The 22,520-nt window shown below is 40.4% G+C and overlaps 1 protein-coding gene across 8 annotated transcripts in view; it reads left to right on the top strand.

The window, feature by feature from the left end:
• LOC147199020 (calcium/calmodulin-dependent protein kinase type II subunit gamma-like) overlaps positions 1-22,520 on the top strand; it is a 31,544-nt gene extending 9,024 nt beyond the window's left edge. Inside the window, exons 3-21 of one of the 8 annotated variants that reach the window (XM_086121544.1) lie at positions 1,814-1,873; positions 2,245-2,299; positions 3,025-3,090; positions 3,951-4,023; positions 5,098-5,200; positions 5,335-5,418; positions 5,500-5,594; positions 6,726-6,848; positions 7,498-7,581; positions 7,654-7,696; positions 9,076-9,135; positions 12,089-12,129; positions 13,304-13,336; positions 13,762-13,806; positions 14,699-14,744; positions 16,999-17,074; positions 17,329-17,423; positions 17,602-17,846; positions 18,904-22,520. In XM_086121544.1, coding sequence (XP_085977670.1) covers positions 1,814-1,873; positions 2,245-2,299; positions 3,025-3,090; positions 3,951-4,023; positions 5,098-5,200; positions 5,335-5,418; positions 5,500-5,594; positions 6,726-6,848; positions 7,498-7,581; positions 7,654-7,696; positions 9,076-9,135; positions 12,089-12,129; positions 13,304-13,336; positions 13,762-13,806; positions 14,699-14,744; positions 16,999-17,074; positions 17,329-17,423; positions 17,602-17,834 — 1,415 coding nt within the window. In that variant the 3' untranslated portion in view covers positions 17,835-17,846; positions 18,904-22,520. Of the gene's footprint in view, positions 1-1,813; positions 1,874-2,244; positions 2,300-3,024; positions 3,091-3,950; positions 4,024-5,097; positions 5,201-5,334; positions 5,419-5,499; positions 5,595-6,725; positions 6,849-7,497; positions 7,582-7,653; positions 7,697-9,075; positions 9,136-12,088; positions 12,130-13,303; positions 13,337-13,761; positions 13,807-14,698; positions 14,754-16,998; positions 17,075-17,328; positions 17,424-17,601; positions 17,847-18,903 lie in introns of all 8 variants that reach the window. The other 7 variants (XM_086121537.1, XM_086121536.1, XM_086121538.1 and 4 more) reach the window with 7 other exon arrangements.

Here is a 22,520-nt window from a genome sequence, read left to right as displayed (position 1 = left end):
ATCCGTTGATTCCCCAATTATTGTCTTTGTGTTGGATGCTCACAACGGTCCCTCCAAAGTTTCCCTCCTGAATGCATTCTCGTGTTCTCTCATGTTTCCTCTCACGGTGAGTCAGCCATTCAAGTGTCGGCCAGCCGTTCTCCGCCAAGGCCTCTTGTCATCCCTGGCGTCATAAAGCCATCACAGTGAGCCAGCATTGGGGGGGGGGGGTTTGGCCTTCTCTTTTCACAGGCCTCCGACACGTTTCTAAGAATACAAGTGGTCGAAATGGCCCAATTATAGCGCAGACGGGAAGGTTGTGCGATGTCAGCTTTGATTGCTCTGCCCCGAACACGATGGTCAGATGGTGGCTTCTCTTGGAACGAGAGCCAGACGCTAAGGGGTCAAAATGGCTTTGGACCATACGGGAATGTAATGTCCCATCACTCTCTCTCTCTCTCTCTCTCTCTCTCTCTCTCTCTCTCTCTCTCTCTCTCTATCTCTCTATTTCTCTCTCTCTCCTTTTATATATATATATATATATATATATATATTTTATATTAAAGAAGGTAGTGTGACATAAAGCTTTTTTTTTTTTAGTTCTCCAAAGTAAGCATCCGGCAATTCCATGGGAAGACTTCATTTTTCCGCCGTCTCTCTGTATTTTGCTGCGGAGGGAGGAAGTGTTTCCCACTTTTCCTGCCAACGTGTTTCCAGTCGTTTGGAACATTTGAACAAGCACAAGAAGCCTCCAATGGCTCCTTTGGGTGACTTACACCCTTTATTTATTTGTTTGTTTGTTTATTTATTTATTTACTGAGGGGCATGGGGGGGTGGGGGGTCGCAATGTGCTGGTGGCCGTTGGGCATCTCGACTGGCAATTTGACCGCTGACGCTTTGCACATTTTGTTTTGCAGAATAAATTTAATTCATTTCTTCATTCAAAATTCTCTACAAAAATGTACCATAATTCTAAAAAAGTTTGGGGAAATAATCCCCCCCCCCCCCCACGTGCATACTCAACTTTTTTCCACTTTTTAAAAAAAAATTTTTTTTAAGGCTTATTCTAAAATGTATTTGGGAGTTGAAAAGGTCTACCAGTCCAGCCTAAAGTGTTTTGGAAATGTTATTCATTTATTTCACACACACACAAAAAAAAATCCATGCAAATGTATTAAACATTTTTTTAAAGTGTTGTGGCCATACATGCACATTTTTGGCGTGCAAGCAAAAATTTGTTACAGCTGTATTCTAAAATGAATTCAATGCAACATTTGTGTACAGTACGCATTTAATTCATTCTGCTATCGGGCAGTAATTGTGGGATTAAAGAGACCCCCTTCCCTTGAATACCATTTATCGGCTCCGTATGTGCCCAAAACATGCATCTGCTCACACGCGCAAACATGCTGGGTCATTCTCTCCCCACCATTGGAATCATGAACAGACAATGATTATATTAAAGCCAAACCCACAAGACTAATTTCACTAAGTGCAAAAAGGCATTTGCCCGAGTGTGTGCAAACACAATCAGCGGCCGTCTGTCCCTCCACATGTGCAAGCTCAACAAAAGTCAGAAAAGCTGCTGGCCTTTTAGCTTATCTGCCTCGCTATGTATTGTTTTTTTTTTTGGGGTGCATCCGAGTGACTGCGAAAGGACACAAAATGGACCTATTAGGGCGTCCTAAGTGTAAATGGAAATTGATGGGTCAGGGAGGAGGATTTTCATTATTCCCGAAATATGGGCTTGATTTTGTTGTTGTTTTCACATGAGATTGCGTCACACCACAAAATATGCACAGAAGTAAACATATCTGTCTTTCTCTACTTTTAGATCACCAGAAATTGGAGCGAGAGGCGAGAATCTGTCGTTTGCTCAAACATCCAAACATAGGTGAGTTATTGGCACATGGGGTCGTGACAGAACAGCTCAAAAAGTTTCCAATCAAAATGTGGCAGCCTGTCATCCGGCCAAATAACATCCAGACCCCAAAGGTGCTTTTTAAATCCGAGCACAAAGTGAAATTTCACACAGGGAAGTCCAGGCACCGAGCTACAAAGAGGGAGCGGGGGGGGGTTCGAGCCCCTCTAGATCCACGCTAGAACTGCCACTGAAGTCAAAGCAAAAAAAAAAAAATTATAATAAAAAATCACCCGGACAGCAGCTCGCATCTCAAATATTTGCCTTTGTCTATGAGTCAGTGATTGACATACCGAGTAGCTTTGATGACATTTTCTTTTCCATCTCCTGTTCATCTGTGCCAGTTCGACTTCATGACAGCATTTCAGAGGAGGGCTTCCATTATCTCATTTTTGACCTGTAAGTACGCACGTTCGCTTGGTGTTGCATTTTGACGAGATATTACCCGGCTGCAAATAATGAAATCAATGAAACTGAGACTGTATCATTGCTTACCAGAGGGGTGATACACCGTCGCTTTCGAGAGTCCTTGCTAGCCAATTTTCATCAGGGAAGGATGAAGGGAACCAGTTCTGGAATAAAACAAGGCAGGAGTCCAACAATATGTTGGCGGGGAAAATTGAAAGGGCTAAATATGAGTTATTTTAATTGGTTAAAAAAAAAAAAGTACAAATATTTCCAAAATACTTTCCTAGCGTTGTATCTGTGTGGCACTTTGGGCCAAATTTTGAGTGGGGGTGAGGGTAACTTTAATCCTTTTTGGATCATGTCTGTCACGTAATATGTGGGAAAGATGAAAGGAGTCAAATTGGAAGTTTGTTTGTTTATTTATTTATTTAAAGTGTTTAGCAAATTTGGATTCTTTTTTTTTTTTGGAATGGTTGTTTCACTCGTATTTAATTGAATCCACTTTGGAATAAAGTTGGAAGGGAGTGGAAAATTTGTAGGCAGGGAAATTACTATTTTTTTATTCATTCACACAAGTAAAAAAAAAAAAGTGAATTTTTTTGTCTTCATGTACTTAATTTTGTGTGGAAAATATTTTTTAATCATCATTATTGTAATATCAGTCACTGATGGTGTAGTGGTACACTGTGTGTGTGTGTGTGTGTGTGTGTGTGTAGGGTGACTGGTGGGGAGCTGTTTGAGGACATTGTCGCCAGAGAGTATTACAGCGAGGCAGACGCCAGGTGCGTTCCGATTGATGTCCTCGTCCTATTTCTGATGCCTTTGCATGTTTTTGGTTTTTGCTTCCTGGCACCGTTGTGAGCATGCGGTTCTCTAAATGCCATTTTATGAATAAGTTATGAAGAGCTGGGATCGTAGTTTGTTGGCGAGCATGAACCACCCACTCGGAGCGCGTGCAAACGCACACACGCACATTCACACAATAAAAAGGACATAATCTGTTTTGATAATCGCACATGTGGCCTATGCAGAACTTGTTTTTTTTTTTCCATTTTCTTGTTGTCTCAAATCTGATTAATAAGGACAAAAAAAGAACAAAAAAACAATTCGATTTTATTCATCATCAACACACCAAAGCAGTTTCAACATAATTTAGTGGAAACATCAAATTTCCCATAGCGTGTTGTGTGTGTTTTTATTTTCTTTTCTTTTTTTTTCAGGGACAAACCACCGTTCCTACGAACCTTCATCTAATATGCGGCGTGTTTTTGGAATGTGACTTGGTGACCTTTTTATCTTGCCCTGCACAAACCCACCATAGTTAAAAAAAAAAAACCAAAAACCTAATACTAATGCTAAAAGTAACAAAAAAAATACATAAATAAAATGATGCCTGTTCGAAATAATAGAAACTTACAAACCTGCTCTAAAAATGGAATTTAAACCGTTTCTAAAGAAAAAAAAATCTGAATTTCCAAATTAGCCTTTTAATTGTATCATTTAAATTACTTGAGAATACTCGAAATAAAAGTGACGGAAACCAGAAAAAAAGATCACTTTTCTAAATGGAGATGTGTCCGCTTTTTGCATATCAACTCTTCAAATATCTCCACGTAAGTGTGACATGCATATGTGTGTGCAGCCACTGCATCAATCAGATCCTCGAGAGCGTGAGCCACATCCACCAGCATGACATCGTGCACAGGGACCTGAAGGTGAGACATTATCGCATTATTCCTTTCTTCTCTTCACTATCCCTCCTCTGCTGTTTTGTCTGCACCCTCTCCTTCGACTCGCCTCGCTCTCTTCTAGTACGAGCATGACGACAATGGGACAGATGCTATTTCTGGCGCGGGATGACATGATGTCGGGTGACGATTTCAACCCCCGCCTCCCCTCAAAGCTGAATTAGTCACCCTCGACCGCATTCTGACCTCATCAGCTCTGTTGCGATGTACTAATAACACAGTCAAGACAGACTATAATCGGTCCCTCATGAATCTTGAGTCATGAGGGACCTCTTTCACACAGAGATCCTGCAAAATACGGCGGTTAGCTGCATGAGCCTTTCACACCGCACCCAGTGAAATTTCACACAGTGATTTGTCAATTCATTCAGAAACCCCTTTCACACAAAACTGCCAAACCTCAGACACTAAAGAGTCACATAACACTGAGGAAGTGTTCCACACGGGTGTCATATAGAGGCTGAACGATTAAAGATTATTTTGTAATCGACTATAAAGTCATTGAGTCCAAGTTGATTCATCGATTTCGTCACGTTTGGATGTGGCTAATAACTTCCATCAAAAAAAAAAAACTCCCTCCCCACAAGTTTTGAAATATTTGCGTCCGAGCCTCCTCTTTTATTTTAAAATGCCACTTTCTTGCTTTACACTGCCCCCTGACGATTGGAGTGTGAAATACAAGCAGTGGTTTCACCTACAAATCGTCTAAACCCGTGCTCTGTTTGCTTCCCTGGTATTGACAACGGGCCCGCTCGCCCGATTATTTAAAAAAAAAATCTATATATATATATATATATATATATATTTCAGGAAACAAAGGCCGTCTGGGCTGGGTTGCCATGGTAACCCTGGGGCGAGGTCACGGTGGCTGCTGCAGTAGCGACTCATTACGTCACCTCCTATTCATCCAGCTCGATTTTCTCGGCTCCGTGCACCCCATGCGGCATGGAAACATGCCTAAGTCAACATGTTAGAAATGCATCCGACTGAATGTATACTGACGCGTGTGTGCGTGTGCGTGTGTGTGTGTTTCTCCTCCAGCCAGAGAACCTTCTCCTAGCCAGTAAGATGAAGGGAGCAGCAGTCAAGCTGGCCGACTTCGGCCTGGCCATTGAAGTGCAGGGGGACCAGCAGGCCTGGTTCGGTAGGTACTCCTGTCACAGTTTGGTCAATTTCACATTTAATTTTTTGGACCACCACCACCACCCCTTGCTGTTACCCGAATTCCATTCCACTTGCACATTCTGATATCATACTTATGTTTTTCCGTGTGTCCAGGCTTTGCAGGAACTCCAGGGTATTTGTCACCAGAGGTGCTGAGGAAGGACCCGTACGGCAAGCCAGTGGATATCTGGGCATGCGGTTAGTATGTAGAGTCTTCATCTTCCCGCTGTAACATGAATCCGGCAACTCATTTTCACACGGCATGTATGTGTGCATCAGGCGTGATCCTGTACATCCTGCTAGTGGGCTACCCTCCCTTCTGGGACGAGGACCAGCACAAACTGTACCAGCAGATCAAGGCTGGAGCATACGACGTCAGTATAATGCGGCGCTGTTTCTGTTGTGAAAATGCAGGATTTCCTTAAATACTGGCTTCCTTTTAGACCGGGGGTGTCCAAATTTTTTCGGTTGTGGGCCCTGTATACAAAAATGGAAGGATGAAAGGGCCATTGTAAAAAAAAAAAAAAAAAGTAAACACACTAAAGTCAATCAAGAAAGGAGTTGTACAGTTTGTATTGTCTCGTTAATTTCATCAGCTTTGTGTTCAAGGTGTAAAGACACATTTTTTGGGGGGGGGGGGGGGGGGCAACAGCCCTCTCCCTCACAGAATAGATCCAGCCCTGCACTTAACAGCAGCTGAATCACTTCTCCACATTCAGAATGGGGAGGGGGAAAAAAAAGAACAAACTGTTGTTAAGGTGACCATTTTTCACTTACTTGAGGATCATTAATGTGATGTCTTCATTAACCCTTTGTGGGACAGCGGTTTACTACAGCGGACAGCTTATCATGTCATCAGGTTACAAGGTGCACGGAAGGGTTAATCAGCCATAGAAGACAAAGTGGAAGAAACTTATTTTTGCCTCTAAAATTGAATAATCTTTACGCACTACAGTGTTTTGAAAAGAAATGATTATTTTCATCATAAATGGTTCATTTGTATCTTTGAAGAGAGAGAAAGGTTTGTTTTTCCTCATTTTTAGTTGTTTTTGTTTTGTTTTTTTAGGGGGGGTGATGTCACGGGCCGCTGAATAATTGATGACGGGCCACAAATGGCCCCCGGGCCGTAGTTTTGAAACTGTTGTCTTAGCCAGTAAATCACATCTGCTTGAATGAAAAAAATGCCACACCTCAAACGAGCCGCTAAGAAATAGAGTGGGATGACTTGAATTATTATTGTTTTTTTTTCCCTTTGTGCGGGAGATTGATTTAAAGTGTTGCGACTGCAATGAAGTCAAGGGGATTCATATCTCGGTGATTTATATTCCAATGACGACTTCTGGTGGAGACTTGTTTTGACACAGATTGCGGTTTTCTCTGCATTTGAATATGTATCCACCCCATTTGAGGAGAAGGCTCGACAAGAGCAAATATGAGTAGCTAGTCATTGTAATGATCATTTGAATATTTATGTCGACATAAGTGCATCTTGCTGTGGTTTTCAGTTCCCATCTCCAGAGTGGGACACGGTGACCCCCGAGGCCAAGAATCTGATCAATCAGATGCTAACCATTAACCCTGCCAAAAGGATCACAGCCGACCAGGCTCTTAAGCATCCTTGGGTCTGCGTAAGTTAAATACACTACATCATCATCTTCTTCTTCTTCTTGGAGTCCAGACGTTTTTTTTTTTTCTTCCCCTTCCCCCTCACTTACCGCTTAATGAAGTCATGCGCTGACTTCATTTGAGGGGAAAAGTTTCCAAAACTTACTTTCCATCACTTCAGAGGACACGTCTCTGGCTCGCATTAATTTCCTCGAGGTGTTTGCTCCCCATAGGCGAGAGCGTGGTGGGTTTTTTGTTTGTTTGCTTTTTTTTAAATAGAAAATCTATTTTTTTTTCATCTGTTGACACGTGCCCTTTATTCTGAAGACATTGCGGCGGTACATTTATCGCTATTAAATTGTCAAACATTTAAAAGCTTTTTTTTTTTTTTTTTTTTTTTTTTAGAATGTGTTTGCGCGTTTAAAGGGGCACTTAGTCAAAGTTTGAATAATGTCATAATTGTCAAACATTTAAAAGCTTTTTTCTTTTTTTTTTTAGAATGTGTTTGCGCGTTTAAAGGGGCACTTAGTCAAAGTTTGAATAATGTCATCATTTCAAATGGAAGAAATGAAAGGTCCTCAATTTGATACAAGTGGCGTTAAAAAGGTCTTCAACTCTTTCATTTCGGTTGTACGCGTGTATTGATGCGGCATTCTTACTCCTTTACCGCAGCAACGCTCCACCGTGGCCTCCATGATGCACCGCCAAGAGACGGTGGAGTGCCTGCGCAAGTTCAACGCCAGGAGGAAACTGAAGGTGAAAGTTCGCACGCACACTCAATGAATGAAATGATATTCTGATCATTTCATAGCCCTAATTGCTTTTCAGGGAGCCATTCTCACCACGATGCTCGTGTCCAGAAATTTCACTGGTAAGTCGCAGTTGTTGGCTTTATTTTGGTGGTTTTTGTTTGTTTTGTCTTTGCTCAATCCGAAATGTCTAAGAGGAGAAATGGACACAAGTCTTATTCGTTCTTCAGTCTGGGTAGTGCACGCCAGGGTGTTGCCTTGATCCAGGTGCGTTAATGCCTTAATGACTTTGGCGTTTTAATGCATCCGTGTAAGTAAAGTCGCTCCCGTGGGGCCGCTGCCAACTGTTTTCTATTGGTCGGCGTTGATCCAGATGGAGTGACGGGTGCGGCTGAGACCTTGCGTTAGTTATCGGAAGTTTAAAATCTGACGGAATTACGGCTTTGTTTTGGGTCTGTCTTCATTGAAAGCGTCTCGGGTGAATGATGGCTTTGTTCTGGGTCTGTCTTCGGTGAACGCGTCATAGGGGAGGTTTTAAGCGATTGAGCATCTCATTAGGTCATGCATGACTTCAGCCATTTCTGTTCGAGTCGGAACACAATCGGCTCCATCACGTTTTCCCAACTAGTAGGAGAAGCTAACGTTGCAGTCTTTTGTCTTTAGTCAATCAGTGCTCTTTTTTTTTTTTGACAGACAGCACTGCATCACATCAGTCACACAATATCGAAATTGAAGTCCTTTTGCAAACTCAACTTAACAGTCCATGAATTCACTTGGTGCTCTTTCTCGTTCAACGCCACCGGCAGATGTGACTGCAGTAAGCGATATTGGTCACAGACGTTGTGAATGATTGTCTCGGCTGGATGGACCGTGTGACACCAGCTAGCTAGCTAGCTAGTGTGAGAAACTAGCTAGGTAGTTAGCTAGCGTGCGAAGCTAAGATAAACAGTCTACGTTTTAACCCAGTCAGTGCTTGTTCTTGATGAACCTCACAAAAATAAGCCTGAAATGCACCACACTGGTCAGAAGTCATTTGTTCAAGGAAAGCTGCGAGCTAACTAGTCTTGGAAAACGCGAGCAGTCTATGTCTTCACTCAGAACTCCTTGTCAAATCGCAGAATGGACGGACCATACCAGTCGCAAAATATCCAAATCAGAATCCGTTTTTTTAATCAAAGCTGCTGAATCTAGGCTGAGAGTCCTGTCAAGATACTCGAGCCAGAACAAAAGCGGGATGTTCTGTCAAAAAGGCAAATCCCACAGACGCACAGTCAATCCTTCGATGCTGGCTGAAATTAGGTGTACAGAAACTTGCATTCTGTGATGATATCACCATTCAATGTCCAAAATTGTATATATTTTGGTCAAATGGCACGACTTTTAAATCATTCCAACAGAGGACAGACTGGAATTTAATCTGTAAACAAGGCTGCCGTCCCATCTCCCCAACCGTGACCCCCTTCCCACACCCCACATTGAATCCCTCTCTGTCCCGCTGTAGTGGGACGGCAGCATACCAGTCCCGCCGCCACAACCAGCACTGCCGCCATGGCGCAGGAAGGTACAATTGACCCACCATCACCGTCTTTTGCATTCGGTTTTGTCGGCATGAGGTCTGCGGCAATGCCCCAGTAAGCCAAACTGCCCCCCCCCTCCCTTCCCGCTACTCGCTGACCAGACCACTTTTGATTGGTCGTCGTCAGATAAATGGAGGATAAAAAAGAAAGATCCGATGTTGATCACTCCGCATTTCTGCATGTGTGGATGCTTGGATTTCCTGCCTACTCTTGAACATGCAAGACAGTTCTTTACCATTGTACAGTGAACCCTCACCTACTGCTGCTATATTTTATTTATATATTCATTTCTTGAAAATTTCAACAATTTGCTGGAATACACACGTGGTTGTGCCTATCCAAGTATTCCTGTGCTCGCTAAAATAGTCGTTTGCCAGAATGCAGTGGTGCCTTGAGATGAGCGACTCAGATGATGAGTTTTACAAACTGACCTTTGGACGATTACGCAACTCGCTTCACAATAAACAGCAAATAGTAAACAATTATTCAGAAAAAGAGGCTTCAGGCGATTTAATGCTACGACCAGTTGATGTTTACTGTCAAACCGAAAAAAAAGTTAATTACTTGTGGTGCGTTTTAAACAGCCCCAGAACTTTGCCTTTCAGTCTGCTAGCTTAATGCTAACACATAATGGGCAACGTCATAGATGGCATCCATGTGGCGACGTCATGACGTGTGAAGGAACGGATATTTGAACCCAAACGGTGTAGACAAATAGTATACTAATACCCACGGGCATACATCCTTTATCCTCTGCAAAAATCGGCTCATTACTACAAACATTACTGAGTCATTTAAAAAGCTGAGTAAAACTGATGATGACGAAACTCTTTCTTTACATGCCATTTTTATGATAGCATTACTCCATGTTTTAATGAGTACAATATTATAGAGTGCCACTTTCATTATTAAAAACATTTTTTTCGGGGGTGGCATTGCTTTTCATTGAAATGGGCACAGATGATTTAAATTATTTGAGTCTCAAGCGCGGCCACGGAACATATCAATTTTTTTATCTCCAGGCTCCACTCCGTGAATTGACAAAATGAGTCCAAAATGTCATGACATGGCAAACTGGTGTTCTTACTTACAGGTTTATTTTACAATTGCACATTTTGCTCACTCCCGTAAATAGCGAGGGTTCACTGTAATCTAATTAAATCGTAACTATTGGTCTATCTGTGCTCCATAACGCTCCCATTCCTGCCACTTTTGCATCAGTTGATAACCCTGATGTCTGGCCAATGCCTGCCTACGTGCCAGTGTGCATGCGACATGCTCCAATGAATGACCCGTGATGACTGCTTGTTGGTTTGCACGTAGACAAACTACCATTACAGTTCCCCCTTTCTTTGGGGTTTACATTAAAGTGGAAATCATATAAATATTGATCACTGCCCGACCATGCAATCCAAATTTTTAGTCGACACTAACAAAAGGAGTGCTATTCAAGTACTCGGATACTGCTGGTATTCAATTTCAAGGTCCGATTGTTGTCTTTTGAATGCTGCATGTCAAAAGCATGACGCACACAATGGTGGTCTTGTTTGCGTTCTTGAAAGGCTAACCTGAATCAATAAGTTCTTCTTACTTTTTTTTTTTTCACTGCCACTCTTCCAACTCTTTAACACGGAAGGTAAGGGGGAGGACCACGAGAACGTGACGCTCGGAATGTCATCATGATTTTTGACCACTTTCTGGACTGTCAACTGTGAGAGTAGTTGACATTGCAACCTTCAAAGTTATATTTTTTTTCCAAATTGGAAATCACAGCGTGAATTCTTTCCCTCCAATTAACTGTAATTTTTTTTTTAATAATTAAAAATGTGTTTTGAAAAATACTGTTAATACCTGCCTAAGTGTTTATAAATCAACAATTATGAAAGCTTAAATGCAAATTGTACTTGAAAGTTAAATACAACTGAACTGCGGTTAACAAATCTACTTCACTGGATTGAAAACAGTAAAAAAAAATATATATACAAATTTACTTCGTGCGCAGGTTGACCCTTGTCGTTTCGGCAACAGCCTGTTTTTATCGCCTGTTTATCAAACTTTCCAGCACTGGCGTTTGCTGCAAAATGACAGCTTCAAGCCAAAATGTCTGACTTCTTGTTCAATTTTAGGCATGGGTCTTTGACAGTTGTTTTTTTTTAATGTATCCTGTTACGGTTGACTCGTCCACCTAATTTCATGTCGATCAGTGAAACTGGTGTCGGGGGCAAATTTTTTCTCATTTTCTCTCAGTAGAAGACGACCGGAAAGGCTGCTAAAGTGGCCAATTTCCTGTTCAATTTCAGGCATGGGTCTTTGAGACTTTTTCATGCAACGTGTTATGATAGACATATCCACCCAATTTTGTGTTGGTGGGTGACAGTGGTGACGAGTTTTCCAATGTTGAAATTTGCCCCAAAATGGCTGCTTTGAACGAAAGTGGCCTACTTCCTGCTCAGTATCAGGCATGAGTCCTTGAGACTTTTTCATGCATCGTGTAATGACAGACATATCCAGCTAATTTTGTATTGATCAGTGAAAGTGGTGACGAGGGCAAATTCTTTTTTCTCGCTTTCCAGCTCTAGAGTTGGTCCAAAAAATGGCTACTTTAAACCTAAATGGTTGATTTTCTGTTCAATCTCAGGCTTGAGTCCTTCATACTTTTCCGTGCGTCCTGTTTTAATAGACATGTCCACCCAATTTTGTGCTGTTTGGTTATATGGGTGTCATCTCATTCCAAGGGGCGGTTCTCAATAAATTTTGGTGCCGTGTTATAATTAGGGGACCCCCGAAAATATAATACATATATTTTAAACCAGACACTTTCCTGTGTCACTGTTCCTGCATTAACATTTCATTAGCCTAATAGCATAATTGCCAAACCTTTTTTTTTTAATGGTTTCAGAACACCTTGACTGAATTCTTGTCCTTTCTGTGTTGCAGCTTGCAAAACCTTATTAAACAAAAAGTCGGACGGCGTGAAGGTACGTTTCCCCGAGCTCCCTCAGTATGACCTGCAGTGACTTCCCACTTTTCTCTTCTTATTCTCAGACTTTTAGGGCTATTATTAGATTGCCCGCGTGTGCAGATTTTACTCGGTCGAACTGTTTTATGTTTTTGCTTAAGCAAAAAAATGTGCTTTTCTTTGTCAAGCTTAGTGGCGCTTCATGTTTGTGCATGCAATAAAGAGTCGGCGTTATTTAAAGAGTTGAAGCCAAAAGACCCCAAACAAGGATTCAAGGCCGACAGGTGCAATTCAGTAAAACCTTTTAGACCTGGTACCATATATATAAAAAATATATATATATTTCGCTTCACTGTCGAGACCAACCTGTTGTGTAATGCGTTTTGACCGGTAAAAAGAAAATCAGCTCTCCGTAGTATTATACTAAAAGTCAAAACAAACATTAGTAACGTAATTAAGTCAAATTCACCAGTTTTTAGTGCTTTAAATATTTTGTGCGGCTAATTATTATTATTATTATTTATTTAATTTTTTTTTTGCTCGATTCCCCCAGCTCAATTGTGTTTTTGTTTTTGTTTTTTTAAATAATTTTTCTTTTACCATGACGATTCGAACAATTGTCAATTTTTCTCAGATGTATACATTTTTGCTGGCAAGTCTGGTGTCCTAACCCCTGAAAAAAAAATTACTACTGAAAACATGATGTACATAAAAGTAAAACATAATCTGTACCTAAATAAGAGTTTTAAAGCAAACAGTTCTGAGAAGAAAAAAAAATCTGTTTATTTGTTTATTTATTTTTAAATAAATGGTGCACATAAAGAAATGTCAGCTACTCAGGGATTTTGGCTGTTCATGGTCGGGCACAGTCCAGTGTCTTTCATCGGAAAAAATCAAAATGATTTGTAGGAAAGAAACTAGTTTGAAAATATGTTCAAGGAATCTATATTTTAAAAATGAAATTCCTGAAATAAATGACCTTTTCAAACTTATTGCACCGCACCTGTATATTTTCATGATCTGAGTGCTTTTATATTTGTTTTTCTATCAATGGCTCACTATTTTTTTTTTTTTTTAGCCGTCAGCTTTTTTTCCCCCCCTTTATGTGCGCCAAAATGTGTCCGCTCCTTCGTTTTGATTATGATTTTCTTGCTCCTTTATTTTCCTCCTCCTCTTCATCGCTGTCTTGTCAGAAAAGGAAGTCCAGCTCGAGTGTTTGTTTGATGGTGAGATGATGAGCCCCGTGTCGCTCGCTCGCTGTCTATTCGTTCATCCGGTTGTCTGTCTTGATACCTCTTTTAACAACTTTAACTTCCCCGGGCAAAGACGCTTGAGCCGCGTGACGCTTTTCATGACGTTTCATTCATGTTCCGATGGCCATCCTCCCATCCTTGCATATCTTCGTGCCATCCATGCACGCAAACACACACATCTTGTTGTTTTTAAGTAGATGAGTGGAGGAAGAGGAGATATGCAGTAGAAAGAAGGTGCACACTCCCATTTCACCAAACCGTGTGTTGTTGTTGTTGTTTTTTTGGTCGCGATGTGTACAGTATATTGTCATGGAATGCATTGTTATTCCCTGGCCACTTGCCCTTCATCCATCCATCATTCATCCCTGCATGGTAAAGTGTTTCCTACCTCCCGCCAGGATTCGCAGACCACTGTCGTGCACAACCCAACCGAGGGTACCAAGGTAAGACGCTCACTGTAAATTGGAGGGGAAAAAAAAGAGAGAAAAAAATCTGAGGATTAGAAATACATCATGGGTATATAGGCAAAAAAAAAATTCAAGATTAAAAACAAAGTATACAGAAATTATAATTAAAGTAGTAAAGAAAAAAAATCAAAATAGTAATAATATATATTTAGATACTGTATGTAGATTTAAAAATTTAAATAACATTTAATAAAAATCAGGAAATCAAATTGAAAATAGTGTAAAAAAATCATCAAAATCATGAAAAAAATCAATTTTCTATATATTGTAGAATTCTTGGTAAACATTAGAAAAATCATAAATCTAATAATTTTTGAAAATCATAAAAATGTCATAAAACATCATACCAAAAGTAATACAAATACAATAACAATGTTTAAAAATGACAAAGTAGACAAATAATAACTAACTTTAGTATGTTGAGCGGATTAACCCGTATTTAACCTAAAGGTTACCACAATTAGTCAACAAATTTTAGTATATCGTCGCTGTTCTGTGATAGACACACGTCCACATTTTTGTCATTGTTTATGAAATGTTTACGTTAATGAGGTGTCCGCGGTTCAGATACTCCATTCACGTAAACATTCAAAAAAAGGGCAAACGTATTTTTAACAGGATACCAACGATGTGCTCGGCCATTGCACTGGTTCAATAAAGATTTTTCAATCGTGTTGAAATATATACATATCCACAAATATCCAATCGTATGCATGAATACTACCGAGGCTGGTTTGTGCTCCTGAGAGGTCTTTGTGTGTCCATCTGTCCATTCGTCAGGCTTGTTTCGTACGTCGTGTGGTGTCATTCGTCTTTTTATTTTTTTTTCTGATCTTTCCCAAACATTTGGTATTTTTTTTCCCGGCAGGGCTCAACGGAGAGTTGCAACAATGCCGAAGAGGAGGAGATGAAAGGTAGGAAAGGTACTTGTCCACTTTCACCTTCTCAGCATGCTGCTTTTTAATTCTGAAATGACGTTGCTCTCCAAAACAACAGCACCTACCGAGGATGGGAACCAGTCTCACAGATGGAATTCAAATGTGCTGTCTTGTCAATCCACAATGCGGTTTCCTTCTCCATAAGAGACTGTTTGTTTGGGGGGGGTTCATTTTTCAGGTAGTTTTAACTACAGTTCCACTGATTTAAATGATAACATTTTTTTAAGTTGTCTGAAAATTACCTCCTGTCATCTGCAGTTGAGTGCATAATAAAATGCCCCCAGTTGCAATTTGTAGTACAACCTTTCAAAAATTAAAATGAGTGTGATTTAACATTTAAATGCTATTTGAAGGCGGCACGGTGAGCGACTGGTTAGCATGTCCGCCTCACAGTGCAGATGTGCAGAGTTCGATTCCAGATCCTGGATGGAGTTTGCATGTGCTCTCCGTGCCTGCGTGGGTTTTCTCCGGGTACGCCGCTTTCCTACCACGTTCCAAAAAAAAAAATGTCAAATTATAAAAAGGTCAAAAATATGCGAGCGATATCTTGTAATATTCAAAATTTTGTTTGAAAAAAAAAACATTTGCGGTATCAATGCAGAAGCTTCTGTCCGTGATCTGGCTACGTTAGCATATGCGTGGTGTCGTGCCTGAACGGCACATGGTGGCACTGACACTTAATCCTGTAATTAGTCTCAGGACCTGCTAATCTTCTTACAAGAAGTCCAGAGCTAACAAAGCACGTCATGAAAGAAAATTGTCTGGGAGGTCTGTGTGTTCCCCGACGAGGAAGAAATTCTTACAGGACAGTACAGGATGATGATGGGTTTCTTCTCTAGTCGTTTGTGTTAATATGTTAGCATTAGCATATGTTTAAAAACCCTGGAGAACCCAAGAACCCATTTCTTCTTTGGAAAATGAGGAATTATACATTAAATAACTGCTATATGTTCACTGAACACCAAAATATATGTTTTTTCAAATATTTAATGCTATAATTCTAATTTACGATTAGGGCCAAATTTCACCCTTTGGGATTTAAGGGTAGCATTTGAGCAGCAGAATTTATCGGGGCCAAATTTGACCCCGTGGGTTCTCCAGGGTTAACATTCTAAAGCGTGTGATCAGGATGTTCTAATCCTAGAATCTTACTTCTAACTCATTAAACCTAGACTGTAAGTAATAGCACTCAACAATTTTACCATAATGATAACCCCACAACCCACACGCCAACCTATAAACTTCACTCACTCACCCTCATTACCGTTTCCTAACCCACTTTGTGTCCCGGTTAACCAACCACCATCAATCGATGACACTTTCCAGTCCTCTGCTGCCACCTAGTGGCACTCAGGACATTTTGCAGACATTCACAACAGTCACGCGTCAGGAGCGTACGACACTCGCTCATGCTGGATCTGTCGCTTCTCGTTTTCCAATAAATCGGTTAAATGATGATGACACCGTTGGTCAATGCGCATTTTAAGGTATTTGAACTCCCGTTCATGTGTTTTGTAGTCTTTAACTAATTCACTCCCAAAGACGTTTTTAAACGTCTTTTCAGACTTGGTCCAGAATTGGGTGGTACTGAATGAATTAATTCCCCGTTTGGGCGTTTTAGGGTCTGTAACTTTCAATTTATTAAGGGTGTCACGAAAACTGATTTAAACTGAAAAATCGGCTTGGACTCAACCAAACCCAATCGAAACATCACATTTTAAAATGTATCATCCTTGACAGGTATCGAGATACGTGTTGAATCATCTTTTATGAGATATGCACACCATGTATAAGTTCCTAGAAATTGGTTTGATGTTGTTGATCATTTGTTTTATGGTTGAGTTGAATTAACTTGACTAGTTGGGGCTCTGGAGAGCTTTAAATGTTGTTAAATATGAAGAAATATGACGAAAGCCAGATCGTATCTAACTGAATCGTAATCACGCTAAATCGAGCCCCGCCGATTCGTTCCACTTGAAAATGTACCATTCTTGAATCGTATCGGAACCCATCAATCAAGATATAGATTAAACGGTCTTTTTCTTTGATTCAAGATCTTTCACTTTCTGTTTTAGAATCTTAACTCCCTTTTTGTTTCTTTGTTTTTGTTTGTCTACAAATTCTCTGCTTGCTGTTTGTGTTTCATCATCTTTAATTTCCCGTTTGTATATTTTCAAGGTCTTTGACTTCCTGTTGCAAAGTTTTTAAATTCCTGTTTGCCTACTTTCAGGGCGCAAGCAAGAGATCATCAAGATGACCGAGCAGCTGATTGAAGCCATCAACAATGGCGACTTTGAGGCCTACACGTATGTTGTTGTTGTTTTTTTGTAGTTGTTCTTTTATCATGATGTGTTCACCTCCAAATTTGAAACAAAATTAATTTTCATGACACCGGTTGGCCCTGTTATCGTAGAACCTCTGTCTGAAGAGAAATCCCGAAAATGGGAGTTTGGGATATTGCTGGACGCATACTATGTCCGCGTGCGCTATTCGAGTGCAAACAATACGTTCCGGTAGTGTCCATGAAGTTTCCTGTATGGTTTTTGTTGTCACGTGACAGGAGAATCTGTGATCCAGGCCTGACCTCCTTTGAGCCGGAAGCTCTGGGGAATCTGGTGGAGGGCATGGACTTCCACAAGTTCTACTTTGACAACTGTACGTTTGACTTTTTGGTCCTCGTTTATACTCACCGATCACAATGTTGGATACGCCTTCATTTAGCAATATTGTTCTCATCATCTTTGTATGTATACTGTATGTACTGCTTTGAGGCTCGCCTCTGGCTATGACGAAACTAAGCTAGGTGCCCATCTGCTTCCTTCTCCCCAATCAGTATTGAGTAAGAACAACAAGCCGGTGCACACCACCATCCTGAACCCTCACGTGCATCTGATGGGCGATGATGCGGCGTGCATCGCCTACATCCGCCTGACGCAATATATGGACGCGCAAGGCCGCCCGCGCTCCTGCCAGTCGGAAGAGACGCGCGTGTGGCAGCGCCGCGACGCCAAGTGGCTCAACGTCCACTTCCACTGCTCGGGAGCTCCCGCCGCGCCGCTGCAGTGAACGCCACGTGTGGTAAGGTCTGACCGGACCGAGACACATCTGCGTCACTTCTGTTGGTTACCAACATTTGTTTTGCTCTCGGGCGTTACATCACAGGAGGAAAGAAAATAATTTAAGATTGACGGTTTTATTCATTATTTCTGAGTTCATGAAGATTTTATGCACTACAGTATATTATTTTATATGAGGTGATATTGTTTAGCAATAGCTGAATTTGTCGATTCACATTTTTATGTCCCACATTTTCCGCACGACAAGGCACTCGGGAGTATAAGGCGCACTTTCAATGAATGGCTTCTTTTAAAACTGTTTTCATGTATAGGGCGCGCCGCATTCTAAGGCGCATAGAATAAAAGCTACAATAGTGGCTGCGGTTGCGTTATGCATCCACTAGATGGAGCCACGCTAAAGGGAATACAATACAATACAGCTTGATTTAGAGCAGGGGTGTCAAACTAATTTTAGTCGCGGGCCAATTTGGAGTTACGTCTTCCCTTGGAGGGCCGTTATGACAGTGAAACCACAAAATTCTGACTTGTGCACAACAAATTAATTGATTACTATTTTTCAAATTAGTCAATCATAATAGTTTGTTCAATTATTGTTCAAGTGAGTGTAAGCAGGGTAACAAAATTATTGCAAAATCTCAACGCTATTCATTACACATTACAATTTGATGTTTCGGTACAGATTTTAGCAAGTTGATACACATGATTTGCTTTTGCGGGCCACATAAAATGACCTGGCGGGCCGGATCTGGCCCCCGGGCCTTGAGCTTGACACGTGTGAGGTAGAGCTTACAGAACCGCTGCAGCTATAACAAAGTGCTTTACAGAACATTTGAAATACTACGTCCATATAAGGTGCATTTTGAGAAAAGTTTATGGTTTTAGGTGCGCATTATAGTGCGGAAAATACTGCATTTATTTTTGTTTTAATTGACGTTCAGGCTCTGATAAGGGGGGAAAAAATGAAGTTATTCACCAGTAGTCTTCCTTGAGTAGCAGTTTTGCCTACTGTGCCTATTTCTGCAAACTCATGACTAGTTTTCACGTTCTTCCTCCCTCAGCTCGTCTTCAACTCTTCAAGCTGTTTGGTGGAGCGTCGACTCTGCCATGCCTGCGAGCATCCTGGCCTGGAACGAGGGTAACAACATACAAGCTGAGGGGGGCACAATACAACAGTGGTGACAATGTCAAAAGAAGGGAATAGACAAACACAAAAACAACAAAGCCACTTATTAAAAACAACAAAAAACTAATTAGCTTGACTGAAAGAGCAGGAGGCCCACTAACGGACCGGTGCAGTTCCTCCACGCGGATGGTGCATGTTTGCCAAGGGTGCGCGGGTTCAATGCCGCCTCCCCGCCCCTGTCGTCTTGTCTGCTTGCACACACACACGCACACGTACACACACATACAAACACAAGGCGAATTGTGAGGCACTAATGAGAAATTAGCATAAACGTCCGATTCTGGACTTTGTTTAGTCACGTTACTTAAAGGGACCTTCATTTTTTTATTATGATTATTTTCTACTCTTATTGGTGTTTTTTATGTATTTTAACATACTTTGGGGAGTTTTTATTTAATGTGTGAATTGATATGATGTATTGATATGCAAGATGTATAGTGTGTGTGTGCATGGGAAGCCGTTTGAGCATTTATTTTATACTTGAGATCCACGTTAAGCTCGAGTATGCTCTTTGTTTTCACTTGTAAGGCAATTCAGCACACAAGTAGAATGACTGTGACTCGTCAAAATATTTCCAACTACTCGTGCTTTGTCCTCACTAGTCAGACAGTTCTGCGCACTAGTACAACGGTCTCACGTTTTTTTCGCACAGAAATGTCATCGGGTGGTGAATAAAACATCACCTGGACAGTCTTTCTACAAAGAACCAGTGTGTTGTATTTCAAGCCATTTGATTATTTATTTGATATCCTTGACATCCGCTTTAGCATTCGCACACTAGTACGCTTGTTATCTTGACTAGGAAGACAATTCAATGCACTCATAAAATGACAAAAACACACTAGAAGAAAAACTTTTTTTAAAATCACTGCTTGTACCACTTTTAGCCTACCGGCATTTAATTAAACCTTACTATTGAACTACAGCGTTGCACAAGTGACAATTTTGTCCCAACTAGTAGGCATAGGCACACGCACGAGCTCAGACTACAAGTAGTTTCGTACTAGTAACAAAGTTGTCCGACCTAGTGTGCGAAAAGACTTGTCTTTATGGAAAGCTGCATTTATTCAATATCCTTGATGTCCACCTCAAGGTCCGTGTACTAGTACAACATGCGTCCTCACTCGTATGACAGATCAACGAGTAGGATTTTTACCATGTGTTGTAATTTATATTTATGACGTTTCCTTTTTTTTAAAAATGCACCTGTTGCTGAATCGAATTTATATATCATTATTATTATTACAGTGCATATTATCATCATTATGAAAATCTGATGTGGTTGAGAAAAAACGAGAGCAGATTCAGAACTGGAGCAAAAATAAATAAATCCTGATGAAAAGTTCTCCGGTTGAAAAAGTAAGTTACAAAAAAAAATGTGATTATTTTGAAAGGCCTAATATCCACCGGTAAAACGCGCTGGCAGATTTCGTGTTCGTCACACTTTTTAGCATGCGTACACGTACTGTTAGCTTCCTTGACTCCGCTAGTAGCGCCATAATGCCGCTTTGGCTCGCTAATAACAAATATTTGCCCACTGGAATGCCAATGTTGCCCTACTTGGGTGCAGAAATGTCATAAAGGGTTTTTTTGGGGGGGGGGGGGGTGGCAAGACAGAGTCGTTCGAATAGCGCACTGAAGTGTCTTGCTAATGAGTGACAACGTGTGCACTAGTACATGGACCTTAAGGTGGTTATCAAGGAGATGGAATAAATGCTCAAAATATTCTCCATGTACTTTTGCGTCAGCATGATTCCACGTCACGCCAAGACTGTTTCTCCGACTGTTGTTCCCCTTCCTCCCTCGTCTTCATCGTAATGATAAATGATGATGTCACCCCCCACGTTTCGTGTGTCTTGTCCATCTCGACTTGCCGTACTTGTGTGTTTCGCTTCTACAAGCATGTTTGTGGACTGTCGGCTGAAACACGAGGCGAAGAACAAACAAAAAAAACTGAAAATAAAATGTAAACAAAAAAAAAATTCAAGGCATGATGGGAGGAATCGTCCTTAAAGGAGCTTTTTGTCTTTGCTTTTGTTTTTTCTGGCTGAAGGCAATCGACCGGAAGGTCCTTTCTTTGTTGTAAATGTACTTGTTGTTCAGTGTTTTGGATGTTTTTTCAAAGTCAGAACTGGAAAAAGGGTTTAAATGTATGAAACTGCTGCAAGCCTTTGCTACTGTCACACACGTACAAGAAGTCACATGAGCACATGCAATCCAACGTCGTCACTTTAAGAGGAAACAGTGCAAACGTTTTTTTGCACCATCAAATCTTGGTCCAATATCATGTCTCGAGAATTGTGACACCATTAGGCACATTTTATTTTTATGATAGGTCATCATCAGATCTTTGATTTTTTTTCCTGGATATTATCTCAAATCACTCTGAACCACGAAAATTACCTTTTATTCGTTTTTTTTGGTAGTTTCTTCACCTTTTGTTATCTTTATTTTTGTAGTATGTTTTTTCTGTTCTTTTTTTCCACTATTAGAATAAAACTGATTTTTTTAATAAAACAATTTTGTTTAATAATTTTATTCATTTCAGTTTTCCCCTATTTTTGTATTTTCCATAAATTATGTTGAAATCAGTGTGAAAAAAATCTCAATCAGACAAAAATGTGGTATATTTTGAATTTATTTTCATTTTTTAAAATTTGTTTTACTGAGATTAAATGTTTTTTTCTTTTTCTGTAATTATTCATTTCTTTTCAATTCCTCACATTATTATTTTTTTTATTTAAGCATTTTGATTTTATTTCTCCATGATAATTTTAACACCAGGTCAACGTTGTGCACTGCACCTGTCACTTTTTTTTTTTTTAAGTTTTGGGAGTGTTATCCCATCCGTGATGTCACTCCAGCTTCCGAGCTTCCATTTGTTTTCCACCTGACAGACAAGACAGGGTATGGATCTACTTTTGAATCTATGTGTTGTACATAATGTCATGTGACCAAATAGAAAGTGATTGCACCAACTACCTAAACTTTAAACACGTTCATCCACTGTGCAGCTTTTGCATTATATAAATATTTACTGTTTGCAGAGGAAAAACATGTGTGACACTTATTGTCCAAGCCACAGCAACCGTACATAAATATGAAAATATATGCAGTTTTACACGATGATGATGAAATATGCATGTGTACTTTCTAGTCATTTTTCACCTTTAACTGGATGGACAATTGAGAATTACTCATGTCACAGAGTAGAAGAAAGCCTTATTAGCTTTTTGGCGAGAGTGTGTTGTAAAAAAACGAAAGAAAGAATAACATGATAGCCTTATTAGCTTTTTGGCGAGAGTGTGTTGTAAAAAAACGAAAGAAAGAATAACATGATAAAGTCGGATGGCAGGTTTGTTTTTGCATGGGCATAAAATTAAATCATGACAGTGGTACCTTTTCAAAGCTGTTTGTGTGGATGGTTGTTCTTCATAGCTTGGTTATTACTGGAATATTGAAGTGTATTTAATAAATAAATTTTAAAAAGCA

This window comes from Hippocampus guttulatus, chromosome 10 (assembly GCF_054856545.1).
Source record: "Hippocampus guttulatus isolate MCC_2025c chromosome 10, RoL_Hgut_1.0, whole genome shotgun sequence".
NCBI lineage: Eukaryota > Metazoa > Chordata > Actinopteri > Syngnathiformes > Syngnathidae > Hippocampus > Hippocampus guttulatus.
This window is presented reverse-complemented; position numbering and strand designations above follow the sequence as displayed.